Genomic DNA, 12591 nt, shown 5'->3' on the forward strand with positions numbered 1-12591 from the left:
GCCGGGAGCAACGCTGACTCCAAACTGCAGCCTGTTCACCCGGAACGCCCCCCTATGGGTTACTATGGTTTGGATGTCAGCTGTTTCCCTAGTGACCGTGAGTTGCTGGTACGCCTGTGCAAGATCGAGCCTTGCAAAGATGGTGCCGCCTTGGAGGGAAGCGAGAACATGGCTGACCACGGGAACCGGGTAAGCGTGCGGGTTTAGGGCACGGTTCACCGAGCACTTATAGTCAGCGCAGATCCTTATTTCCCCGTTGGATTTGAGGGGGGTCACGATGGGGGTTTCCCACTCCCCTCCATCTACGGGCTCTAAGATTCCCTGTGCCACCAACTTGTCTAGTTCGCGCTCGATTTTGTGTTTGAGCGCAAACGGGACTCGCCGCGGCCGGACCCTAACGGGGGAGACGTTCGAGTTAAGCTTGAACGATATGGGGGCCCTGGTGTACTTGCCTAATGACCCGTCGAAGATGTCGGCGAACTCCCGGCAAACGGCCTCAACGGAGTCCCCCTGGATCCGATGGATCCCGGATACTGAGTTTCCCAGAGCCTCAAACCAGTCCAGCCCGACCAGGCTGGCTCTGCGGCCCTCTACCACTACAACGTCCAGGTGCCCTTCACGACCCTTAAACCCCACTGAAATGGTGGCCTCCCCCTTCACCTTGACCGGCGAATTCTGAAAATCGGTCAGGGTTAATTTAGTAGGCCGTAATTTAATCCGTTGCTTGCTCCGGCTATTTATGTGGTTAAGGGTCTCGTCCGAAATAATCGAGACCGCTGATCCGGAGTCAAGCTCCATGCTGCAAGGGACGCCTTGCAAACGGATTGCTAATCTAATTTTGGGTTTGAGCAGCCGGCGGCTACCTGTGTGGTTAATGGCCAGCCGGCTCTCGACATAGCCAATTTTTGTTTTGGTGGGGGCCCCAGTACCTTCGAACGGCGGTTCCTTCGGCTGCAGCTCGTGGATCTCCTCCCGGGGGTGGCGGCTACGGCAGACGGCGGCTATGTGGCCTGTTTTCTTGCAGGCCCGGCACGTGGCGGACCGGAACTTGCAGAGGCTGCGCACATGGTTCCCACCACACCCTGCGCACCTCTGGGGAACGGCGGTGTTGCTGGGAGGCCTGGGCCTGTCTGGGCGTCTGGCTCGCTGGTCGGGGGTCGACTTCCGCTGGAGGAGGTCGATTCTCAGGTCGTCCTCCTCTGTGGCCCCTTGCCGGTGGACACTGGTTGCCTGGTTGCCGGGCCGGGTTCCCTGGCAGGCTTGGACGGCCCTGCAGGCCGCTTCGTGGGCTAGGATGGCATCCTCGGCTTCCTGGAGAGAGACCTCCTCTCTTTCGAACAGGCGCTCCTGCAACCGCCTGTCGTGTAGGCCGCAAATCAGCCGGTCCCGTAGTCGCTCCTCCAAATTTGTGAACCTGCAAGCGACGGCAGCTTCCCGCAGGGCGGCGAGGAAGTCGGCGCCGGTCTCGTCGGGGTGCTGGTCCCTTTTCTCGAATTGTGACCGTGCGGCCACCTTGGAGCGCCGGGGCCTGAAATGTGCGTTGAGCCTGGCCACGAGGTCTCGGTACGCGACGGTGTTGATGGCCTCCTGGGGGAACAGGTTCGCGGCGACTTCCAGCAGCGCTGGTCCCCCAAGGCAGAGCAGGACGGCCGCCTTTGAACCGTCCTCCGATATCTGATTGAACCGCATGTACAGTTCAACGTGAGCCAGGTAACGGGTCCAGGTTTCGGGGCGGCGGGTCTCGAATTCGCGGGGTTGTCCGGCTCTAGCCATGGCGGCAGTTGGTCGTGGATGTGGCGCTTGGCGTTGCCGGTTCAGCTGGCGGTCGTGGGGGGAAGAAGGAAAAATGCCTTTCCCTTCAGCTTACGGAGCGTTTCCCCAGTGACTTCAGCTCTTGGTCAGCAGCAATCCCACCTTCGTCGCCACTGTTGTGTAGTGGGTCCGACGCAAGAGAGACGCCAGCCGGTGTGTGAGTTCAGCTCTTTATTGGAAGGGGAAGTGAACTGGGGAATGAGGGCTACCTGGCCTCCTTATATACCTGGCCAGGTAAGCTAACAGCCAATGGGGTTGGCCCTAGGTTTCCTGCCGAAACTGTCCAGGCCACGCCCCCTGATGGCTGTTGCTATGCAGATGCCTGCATACATAACAAATAGCATTTGCCCAATGCTGGAAAAATGAAAACTTATCAACTGAAGAGGTTTTAACTAAGAAAATCTTAGAATGTGGAGAAATGGATAGATTGACGTTAGAGATTAAAGAGAAAGAAGATTCAGTTTATTATAGAACATGGGATCATTTTTACCAACGGTTAGGAAAATGAACTAGCGAGAAATGAATGTGATATGTTATTTTGAATATATATTAGTAGGAAGAATGAAATGTATTGGGTAACTGATACTGTTTTCGATTTATTGTTTATTACATTCTCTACAGATATCTATTACTATATTAACTATTGTTAATTGAACGTATGTACCCTGAGAATAGCCTGTTTGCTAAAGATAGAAAATGTTATTGGGGGATAATCCCAATGTTGACCCCAACCCCACCCTAAACCCTAATCCCTAACCCCATCCTATTTTATCCCTAACCCTATAAAATTCAATAAAATCCTTTATAAAAAAAGTTGATAAGTCAATCAATAAATATTGATTTATTCATATAAAATATATTGAAATATTATACAGCATACAGATTATATTGAAATGTATCTACCTACTGGGCAAGAGACAGACCTTGCTGGATTCCTCTCCCCCAGAAAAATATATTTTGTATAATATTCTGGAAAGAAGTTTTTTGGACCTGGGGAAGAGAAAGAAGATCGTGGGACGAAAGGGAAGGAGAGAAATATATTTCTTCCCTTTTGCATGTTTAATTGTCATCGTTGTAGAATTTCTAACATTTTAAGGGTATTTTTTTTTACACATTTTTATTTAGGGGGGATGTTATAATGGTACCCCCTCCAGATCCGCGCTTTGAGGGAGGGAGGGGGGCGGCTTAGGAGGATCAGTAAATATCAATAAATACCAATGAGTAAATTTCCTAGATTGGAGAGCAAAGAATAAATAAGGGGCAAATCTTTATCTGGGAATTTTTTTTTAATTTTAATTCCATTTATATCCCGCCCTTCTCCGAAGACTCAGGGCGGCTTACAAGCTTAGCAGTAGCCTTCATTCTATGTATATGCCTGCTTGTTAGGGCTTTCACACACACCCCAAGCGGCATTATTACAAAGTCAGCTTAATTGCCCCCAACAATCTGGGTCCTCATTTTACCTACCTGGGAAGGATGGAAGGCTGAGTCAACCTTGAGCCTGGTGGGACTCGAACCTGCACTAATGGCAGGCAGCTGGTGTTACTTAAGGAGGCATTAGCCCACTGCTCCACCAAATCAATTCCCTAATCAATGAAATAAAAGGGGGGAGTCCCCGCATTCACCCCCCCCATGGAACTCCCCCTCCCCCACTCACCTCTCTGGCCAACCACGGAATTGCTCTGGGAAACCTCGTAGTTGTTTCGGCAGCCGGAATCCACTCGGGCCTTCTGGTACTGCAGGAGCTGCTTATTCCTGTTCCAATACTCCGCATCCACCTTCCCGAAGTCCGTGACGGCCTCGAACTCCCCGCGGGCGCTGTCGAAGCGGGCGAACTCCTGACGGTCGTAGAACTGGCTGTACAGGTATCTCACCTGCTGCGTCCCGTTGAGGAAGCGGCACTCGACCTTCTCCTGGACCAGGAAATGGGCTGCGGGAAGGAGGAGGGGGGGCGTCAGGAGAGACTCCGGGGCCCATGGTCCCCAGCGGGTACTGGAGGAGAGGCCCACGTGGGGAGGGGGAGAGGCGGGAGACCTGCTGCGAGGGACTGACGGAAGACGCCCCCTGGAGGAGGGAGGGGGAACCGTCGGTCCCAGCGGGACTCCCCCTTGGTGGGGGGGTCTGGAGGGGGGAAATGGGGGAGGGGGGAAAGAGCTTCCATCTCCCCAGGGTGGGAAAAGGCAGGCAGAAGTTCAGCCGGTCCAGGCCTCCCCCTGTCTGCAGGGAACGCTGGATCCCGGGGGGGCTCTTTTCCCCCCCCAAAACAGGCAGGAAGTATAGGGGCAGAGAAGAGACACCCCCCCCCGGCTGAGGGAAAATAATACCCAAACTTCTCTCTCCCTCTTCCTTTTGGGAGCACAGTAAGGATACCCACACCCATGCTCCTGGGCTCTCCCCTCCCTTCCAGCCCCACTTTCTCTCCCCCTCCCATCTTAAGCCCCACCACGCGGAGATCGAGGCTCCTGCAGGCTCCCGCCTCTCTTCCCCTCCACCCCTTTCCCCACTTCTGGGGTCCCAGCCCCATTCTTCGCCCCCAGGATCACTGAGGGCCTCTCCCCTCTCCTCCCCCCGCCCAGCCCCCTCCTTACCGGGGGTCTCCTTCCCCGCTTCGCTTCCGGGGATCCGGGCCAGCGCCCCCGCCAGCAACAAAAGGGGGACCCCAACGGAGCCCATGGATGCTCCCCACCAGCGCCCCCAAAGGGAGGGGAGAGAGAGGTGGAGGCTCCCAGACCAGAGGCGGAATCGGGGGGTCTGGCTTGGGGGGAGGGGGCGGTTTCCTCGGACTTCGGAATTGGGAGGGGCCAGGAAAGCGGAGGGACCAATGGGAATTCTCCCTTCTTCATCGTCATCGGTCTCCGGGCAGAGTCTGCCTGAGTTCATCCACAAGAGGAGATAGTGCGAAGCCGAGAGAGAAGCGGAGAAAGTTGGGGGAGGGGAATCCCTTCAGTCTAGGGGGGCTGCATTTTAGGGGGGCGTTTCCTGCCAGATCCGGAGGGACACCCCCCCCTCTGGGATGGAAGGAAAGTAATATCCATGCTTCTCTCTCCGTCTTCCTTTTGGGAGCACAATAAGGATACCCACACCCATGCTCCTGGGCTCTCCCCCCCTTCCAGCCCCCCCTTCCCTTTTCCTCCCCTCGCTCCCCTCTTCAGCCCCACAAGCTGCCTCTGGATGCTTTTCGAGGCCTCTGTCCTGTTTCCCCCCCGCCCAAATAGAGCCCCCTGCAGCCCCCCAAGACCGTCTGAAAGGGAGGGGCTCCAGCCCCCCTCGCTAAAGGGAGAGTTTTGGGGAGCCAATTTAGGTGAGCTATTCAGACCGCCCCAATATCCTTCCACGACCTTCTTTTTGAAGACCTCCAGGGATGGAGAACCCCCCCCCCCAAATTCCAGGTTCCATTGGTTCTCACGGCCAGGAGATCCCTCCTGATCCCTTTCCATGTCGGATCCCCTTCGGAGGCTCCGGACGGTCCCATCTTCCCTCCCAGGCTGACCGACCTTCTCCGGGCTTCGCCTTCGGTCAGCGGGGGGGCGATCCCTAGCGAGGCTGCCCCCCCCCTCCGGGATCTGCCTGTGAGATCCTAAAGGCAGCGACGGAAATCCCAAAAGCGGGAGTGGGTCTCCACTCGGTATCCTCCTCCAGGAAGGGCCGCGACTGGATCTGCCCCCCCCCCAAGAAAGCCAGCCGGGACCCCCCCTTCCTCCCCCTCCTCTCCCAGCAGAAGCCCGGAATCCGGGAATCTCCCCCGATGGATCCGCGGCTCTTCCTGGCTCAGCCCGGCCCGATCCTCCGCTTCAGGCGCAGCTTTTCCTCCCGAGGGGAAGTTCTGGGTGGGTTTTCCTCCACAACCCTCTCCGGCTTCCGTGTGTGTGTTCGTACAAAGCTTCTTTTGAACGGAAATATCTCAGCTTTTCCCGCCTTCCCAGATTTCTCCTCTTAATTCGGAATAAACATTTACAAACTCCCTGACACGAAGACTTTGAGGAAAGAGAAGGTGGATTATTCAAGGCCGGTGAAAGGATTTAAGCTCAATCAGCCTTACCAATAATTTACATTACGAGCAGGATAGAGGCTCAGTTCCTGCCCTTGGCTGCGTGCCAATGAATTCAACCTTTTGACTGGCAGGAAGGGAATTTTGGGGGAAAAGGAATCAGCCCCGGGACTCGGTCCTCAGGATCAACAGACTCGGAGGTTAACTCCGTTCTTCCGGATGGGAGTGGAAGGAAACGTTTTGCCCAAAAAGGAGAAGAAAAAAAATCCACCCCCGTGGACGTGGACAGGATGGATGAGAGGATCTGATCGGAGTTTCTTCCTTGGAAAAGTTCTCAGCGTTGAAGGAGGAGGGATGGACGGGGAGTTTATTGCAGGAAACGATGAATTTGGAATTAATAACGTCATGCAATTTGAATAGAAATTCTGTGGACTTCGGTAATCCCTCGCCTTCAAGTATTGGATTACAGGCTTCACCATTAATGTCTGAAAGCCTTTCTCTGCCCCCCCCCCACAACTATCCCCCCCCCCAAAAAGACATCCTGTTTCTTCTGTTTCCTTACATCAATAGAAAACATTTTTTTTTCTAGTCTTCTGTGGAGATTCGGGTTGTTGCGAGTTGCGCAAAGGCGGGTCAGGCAGATCCTCAAAAGAGCTTTGGGGGGGTCCAGAGGGGGCCTGAATCCTTTCCGGGAATGGGGGGAGGGGGCTGGAGAGGGTCAAACTCCCCCCCCCACCCAGCACCAGCCCCGGCAGGCCAGAGCCGGGTTCCTCCCCCCCCCCAGCAGCCGAAGGAGGCGGCAGAGTCCGAATCTGCCCCCCAGTTGTGTATCTGGACACAGCCAGTCGCACAAAGTCTGTCCCGGATCCAGGCAGCCTCGGGGGGGGGGCATCACTCATCTGACCCAGGCAGAACCTCTGGGCTCCTTTCATGCTTCCCCCCCCACCAAATATTGTGATTTTCCCAGAGTTCTCCCTGCCACTCCCAGCCCCCCACAAACACGCACACACAAACACAGCAACTCCTTTCCACAACCTCCGAAGAGGCGCTTGAGTGCCGCTTCCTTCCCCCCCCCCCCGCCCCCGGCTTGAAGCGCTGGGCTCCCCCGAAGCGGAACCGAGGAACTGGCCCTGATCCATCAGGCAACAAGCCCGGATTCTTCCCCGGGGCAGCTGTCCTGCTCCACCCCGTGGCTGAGTCTCCGGGTGGGGCAGCCCCCTCGGTCCCCTGCCTTTCCCCCCCCAGGAAGAGGCTGGGGGGACCCTCCCGACCCCCAAGGAGACCCCGGACAGCCCAGGGAAGAAACGAGGGAGGGCTGGAGAAACGTCCGCGGAGGCCCAAAGGACCCAAAGACTCCGATTCTCCCGCTTCAGACGTTATGGGGAGACTCAGCTCTCTAAGGGGGGGGTCTGATGGGTGGGAAAGAGAGGAAAAGGGGGACCAGCATGGAAGGGGAGGGGCTCACCTGCAGTGGGGGGGGACCCTGAGGGCAGACTTGGAGGAGGGGGATGGGGAGGGTCCCCCCCTCAGAGCAGGAGGGGGAACTATGGCAACTTTACCTCCTCTGGAGTCAGGATTGAGTCTTCCGCCCTGGACATGAAGGGGGCCTGGGGGGCGCTCAAACTGTGGAAGAAACCTTGTTCTCCGGGTCTCCCCTGCCCAGAGGGAGGGGGCTTCAGGCCCAAAGGAAGGAAGGGCCGTGGGGCAGCAGTGGGGCAAGGTGGGCAGTCCTCGAAAAGTCCTATGGGGTGACTGAGCCCCCCCACACCTACTTCCACCTCCTCTGCTGCTTCTTTGAGGGGGGTCTGTGTGTGTGTGTTGTGGGTGCAGGTGTGTGCTGAGACACCAATATTTTGGGAGAGTTGAGTTTGCCCCATTTTCCCCTCAATGCCCCCCCCCGCCCACCAGACGGGAAGCTCTCTGCCCTCCCCACATCTGTGAAATCACCCCTTTTCACCGTCCTTCCCTAAGAGGAGGAGCCATTTATTTGGGGGGAAGGAGGCCATTGAAAGGCTGTGACAGAAGCTGCTGACTGGGGGGGTTCCCCACAACTCCCAAAGCCCCCCAGAGCCAACAGCCTCCCACAGGGGAGTTCTAGTCCTCGCCCTGCCCAGCAGCTGGATGGGTTGGACTTCATCTGGAGGGGGCTGTTCATACAGAGTTGATAGAATGTGAAAGAAGTTGGAAGGGACCTTGGAGGTCATGTAGTCCAACCCCCTGCTTGAGCAGGGGAAACCCTTTACCATTTATACCATCATGCAGGAGAGTCTGTACCATGAGAGCCCCAAAAAGGGAGGGGGGAAGGGAGGGAGGCCTTGGGAGGCAAAATGGGGCAGGACCCTCCAGTGCTGAAGAAATGGCTGAAATGGCTTGGGGAGTGTAGGGGGAGTCACAGATGCCCCCCGAATGGCTCCCCACAAGTGCTTGAGGAGGACCATGGCCGATGGCATCCTGGTCCTCAAAATTGGGCTTGAAAGGAAGCAGAGCAAGGGGGGCTCTGAGTAGGAGGGGTGGTCCTGCCCCTTCCCCTTCATGGATCTCCCCACACTCCTCCCAAAACATTCTGGCTTTGGACCCAAAGCTGCCGGGATGGTCAATCCAGACGCAGTGGAGGCCTCAATCTGAGGAGGGGGAGGGGAGAAGGGTGGACCGCCCCGGAGGGGGAGAAAACAGGAGGAGGAAGGAAGGAGGAATTCCAGGGTTTTCCTACAATGTTTATTCTTTTACATCAAAGCGAAGGGAAGGGAAGGGAAGGGATTCGGAGGAAGAGTGATGCAGATGAAGCTGCTGTGGATTCAAAGCAGGGAGAGACACCCAAGTCTGGAATGACAGGCAGGCCCAGAGTCCCCGGGGTCAGTCTAGATGGTCTCCACACCTCCCTCCCAAGAAAGGGAGGCCCTGAAAGAAATATGGGGGGGGGCTCTCAGAAGAAAAGCTCCAGGCTGCCCTTCTCCTCCTCTCCCTAATCTAAAATCTTGAGCCTCCATTTTTCAGAGGTTGCAAAAAAGCCAGAAATTCATCAGCTACTGGAAAAAAAAGAATTTCCTTTCCCATCAAGAAGCAGGAAGGACAGCAGGATTAATTCATGAGGGCTGTAGAGAAAAAGAGAAGGGGAGAAAATGAGAATATAAAGTGAAACCTTCAGTGTAAATAACTGATTATTCCTCTCTATCAGCCCCCCCCCAGACAGACCCACACTGCAGGGTGGTGGTTGATAGGCAGGGGCAGAATGAGGGAAAATCTCCCACCCCCACCCCCATTTCAGGGAGGAAAAGGATGCAAAGGACCAGCAATTTATTTCCCGGGACTTATGGAATTTTTCCCAAATGACATAATTGGGGCACTTAATCAAAAGAGGAGTCCTCCCCACCCACCACGTTGGAAAAAACCTGGTCAATATTTTACTATTTGTGGTGTGTTTGTATTTGTTTTTGATTCCAATGCATTTTCAGGTCTCTGTAAGGAAACGCTGCCCAAAATTTCAAAAATTTGTGTTATCCACAGCAAGGAGGTTTTGTTCAGATACATATTTTTAAAAAAGGAACAATTAACGAATGTTAAAGTAACATCTACAACTTGAGGAGAAACTCACCTGCAGGAGGCTGGATGGGAATTGCTGGAAGGAGAAAAAGAGCCAATCAGAACTCTTCATGGGCTGGAGGACTCAGGGGCTCCCCCTCCCCATCAATAGCCCATAATAGGTTGCAACATGCTCACTTATACAGCAGACCCTCAAAGAACAGAATTTCCCAAGCAAATGTCCAAGGGGGGCTCCTTGCCTTCTGCTGAGAGCCCCCCCTGGATGGTCCCCTCCCCACAACCTCTCATCCAGCCCCCAGACTCACCTTTCTTGCTCTTCAGGTAGAGGGAGAGCCCCGTGGCAAAGAAGATCACCCCGATCAGGGCCCCCATAATCCCCGTCCAGAGTTTGCTCCTGGCCGAGTTGGAGGATCGGGGCTCTGGGGAAGGAGAAGGAGGCTTCCCTGAGCAGGAGGATCAGGGCCAGCTTCCCCCACCAGGAAGGTCCAACCTGGCTCCCCCCACAGGGAGGGCCTCTCTCCCCCTCTCAGGGAAGGAGGGGGTTCCCCAGAGCAGGAAGGGAGGGAGGGGAGGGGCTTACCCCACTGGACGGTGATGGGGGCCTCCAGGCTGGCGTGCCCCACCTGGCAGGTGTAGACGTCCCCCCGCTGGGGCTGGGTCTCCAGCATCACCTGGAGCTGGTAGGTCCAGTCTCCGTTCTGGAGCTCCTCCCCGAAGGCCACGCCCTCCTCCTCCGGCCGCCCGTTCTTCAGCCAGCGGACCTCGATCTCCACGGGGTAGAAGCCCCTCGCATTGCAGAGGAGGATGGTGTGGGGGGAAGCCGGGTCCAGCTTGGTGGAGGAGATGGAGACGGTGGGCTTGGCTGGAGGGGAGGAGGGGGAGGAGGGACACGGGGGAGACACAAAGAGGGCCGAGAAAGGGAGACCAAGTTGGTTAGTTCAGACCAAGATCCCTTTTCACTCCTGAAAATATTATTTGTTTGAAGTGATTTCCAAAGCAAATTGCAGAAAGAAATTAAAGGGGATCCTGGAAGATGGAAAAACATAAATCCTTTTAGGGCCTCCCTTGTTCCCTGCTTTTGAGACGCTGACTTTTAAAACTCCACAAAAATTAAAAGCATCATTAGGCTAGAATGATTAGAAATAAAAAGCATTTTTTATTATTATTATTTCACAGCTCCCCAAAGTAGGGCTTGTTTTCCAAAAGCAGAGGCCTCTGTTCATTATTTACTTTATTTAGCTTATTCCGTTTGTTTTGAATGTCGATAGAATTAGTCTAGGGTGAAGCTAATCACGTACCCAGAGGCTTGACTGCCTTGACTTATTGATGGGGTTCGGTTCAAGACGCCTTATCGGAAAATAGGGCGGTGACTTCCGCATAGGGCCATGATCTGCTGACGTGATCAACACCACGTGGGTTTGTTTACTTTGATGACGTCACTGATCAAAAGGGCTGATAATTTTCATTAAAAAAAGGTAAACACTATAACTACTTTCATAGATCCACTCCAGCTCAGAGACCTTTTGCTAACCACATTTTTCTCCGTCGAGGGATTCTCTTACGAACAGCTAATTATATAATGTTTAAGAACATGCAATTTTTAAAGGTTTGGTTATTTGCAATTCAATCCTGGGATCTGGTCAGGATTTTTTTTATGAACAGTGAATTATCCTCCTGGGTTTGCAGGGAAGAATTTAGGTGTAAGAATGAATTCCAGACTGAACATGCAGAGAACAAAATCTGTGTCGCTTCCCCTTAAATATTCCATAATTTCCGGAAGGAGCAAATTCCCAGTGTCTCCCCGTAAAATGCCTTTTTCTCTTGGGATCTGGCGGTTTTCCTCTTGTGGAAGGAAGATCTTATTTAATTCTTTGGTAGCGTATTATTTTTGCAGACCCCGGCAACAACAAATGGCAACAACTGCAGATGAAACATTGGTTTTGCACAATGAAACCTTATCGGTTGATAGAAATATATAAGTTTTTTCAAAATATAAACAAATAAAACTAGAACAACAAACGTAGGCAATTTGCCAGGAATCTGGAACAGGGAACTAAACAATCCGAGGCTTCAGGGCCGAAGGAATCCCCGAAATTCAGTTTTAATATTTGTGGGTGTTTTTTGAATCTTTGCCCCCAAACGAGGAACCTCCCCAGGTAGGACGAGAGAAGCGATTCGGCTGCAGGTGAAGCTGAGTCTGTGACCAAAAAGGGGATCTCAAGGGGGTCTTTTCTCCCAGACCCCCAAAACTGGATGAACAAATGACTCTGAATAAAGAATAAAAAGGACTAAAAGATAGACAGGGCAGAGCAGACGAAACTTCCCTAATTCCCTTTTCCAGACCTTTGGAAGTTCACTTTTTATCCTAAAATCCCAAAGGCCCCAGAGGGGAAGGGAGCCCCCTCATTCCAGAAAGGGGGTGAAAATGGGGTCTGGGGCTTCGCTTGGGGGGCGCAGAGGAGGAGGCAGCCGTGGGGCCGGTCAGCATCCCGAAGCCCTCCCCCTTTTAATAATTTTTTTATTACTGGATTTTAATCATCCTTGCCTTTTAAATCTTAAATTATATATACTATTTTGGTGGTTTTATATTTTACGTGTACGCCATGCAAAGTCCCTCTGTGTGTGAGAGAGATTGTTTTAAAAGTTGATACGGGAGGAATAAAACACTCAGATATTTTCAAAGCCACCTTACAATGAATCTACTTCTTTCAGATGGGAAAGAATAAAGAAGAAAATCTATACGAAGCTACCTGAACGGCTTTCAACAATGGAAGCTTTTGCTTACCCAAATTTAATTCATTATGACAAAGTCGTTGACTTATAAAGATATCTTGGATAACGAAGGGAAATTGAAAGATAGAGAAAATTTACAGCGACAAGGTATTGATTTAGCATGGTGGCCATATTTGCAAATTCAAAAGAGATAAAGAGAACAGGATTCCATAAAGAACAGACAGAATTCAAACATTGTTAATAACAGATGAAAACTTGATTAGGAAACTCTATAGATTTCTGCTCAATTTAAAGATGGAAGAAGAACAAGTAAAACGAACAATGATAACATGGGCAAAAAACTTTGGATATTCTACAGACTTGGAAGACCGGCAGAAACTATGGGATAGAAATATCAGATCGACTAAAGCAGTCTCAGATAAAGAAAACTTGTATAAAATGTTTTATAGATGGCATATGACACCAGTAAGATTAGCGAAAATGTTTAAAAACACTTCAAATACTTTCTGGAAATGTAA

At 52.8% G+C, this 12591-nt stretch overlaps 1 protein-coding gene across 1 annotated transcript in view; it reads right to left on the bottom strand.

The window, feature by feature from the left end:
* LOC308663079 (uncharacterized protein) overlaps positions 1 to 12591 on the bottom strand; it is a 31993-nt gene that overhangs the window by 11065 nt on the left and 8337 nt on the right. The window contains exons 3-10 of the mRNA XM_081319224.1: positions 9921 to 10202; positions 9646 to 9759; positions 9393 to 9416; positions 8882 to 8892; positions 8140 to 8269; positions 5219 to 5389; positions 4401 to 4682; positions 3470 to 3742 (exon numbers count right to left, since the gene is read on the bottom strand). Of these exons, the coding sequence (XP_081175350.1) occupies positions 3470 to 3742; positions 4401 to 4682; positions 5219 to 5389; positions 8140 to 8269; positions 8882 to 8892; positions 9393 to 9416; positions 9646 to 9759; positions 9921 to 10202 (1287 nt within the window). The remainder of the gene's footprint in view (positions 1 to 3469; positions 3743 to 4400; positions 4683 to 5218; positions 5390 to 8139; positions 8270 to 8881; positions 8893 to 9392; positions 9417 to 9645; positions 9760 to 9920; positions 10203 to 12591) is intronic.

This window comes from Vipera berus, assembly GCF_964194415.1.
Source record: "Vipera berus genome assembly, chromosome: 2".
Taxonomy (NCBI): domain Eukaryota; kingdom Metazoa; phylum Chordata; class Lepidosauria; order Squamata; family Viperidae; genus Vipera; species Vipera berus.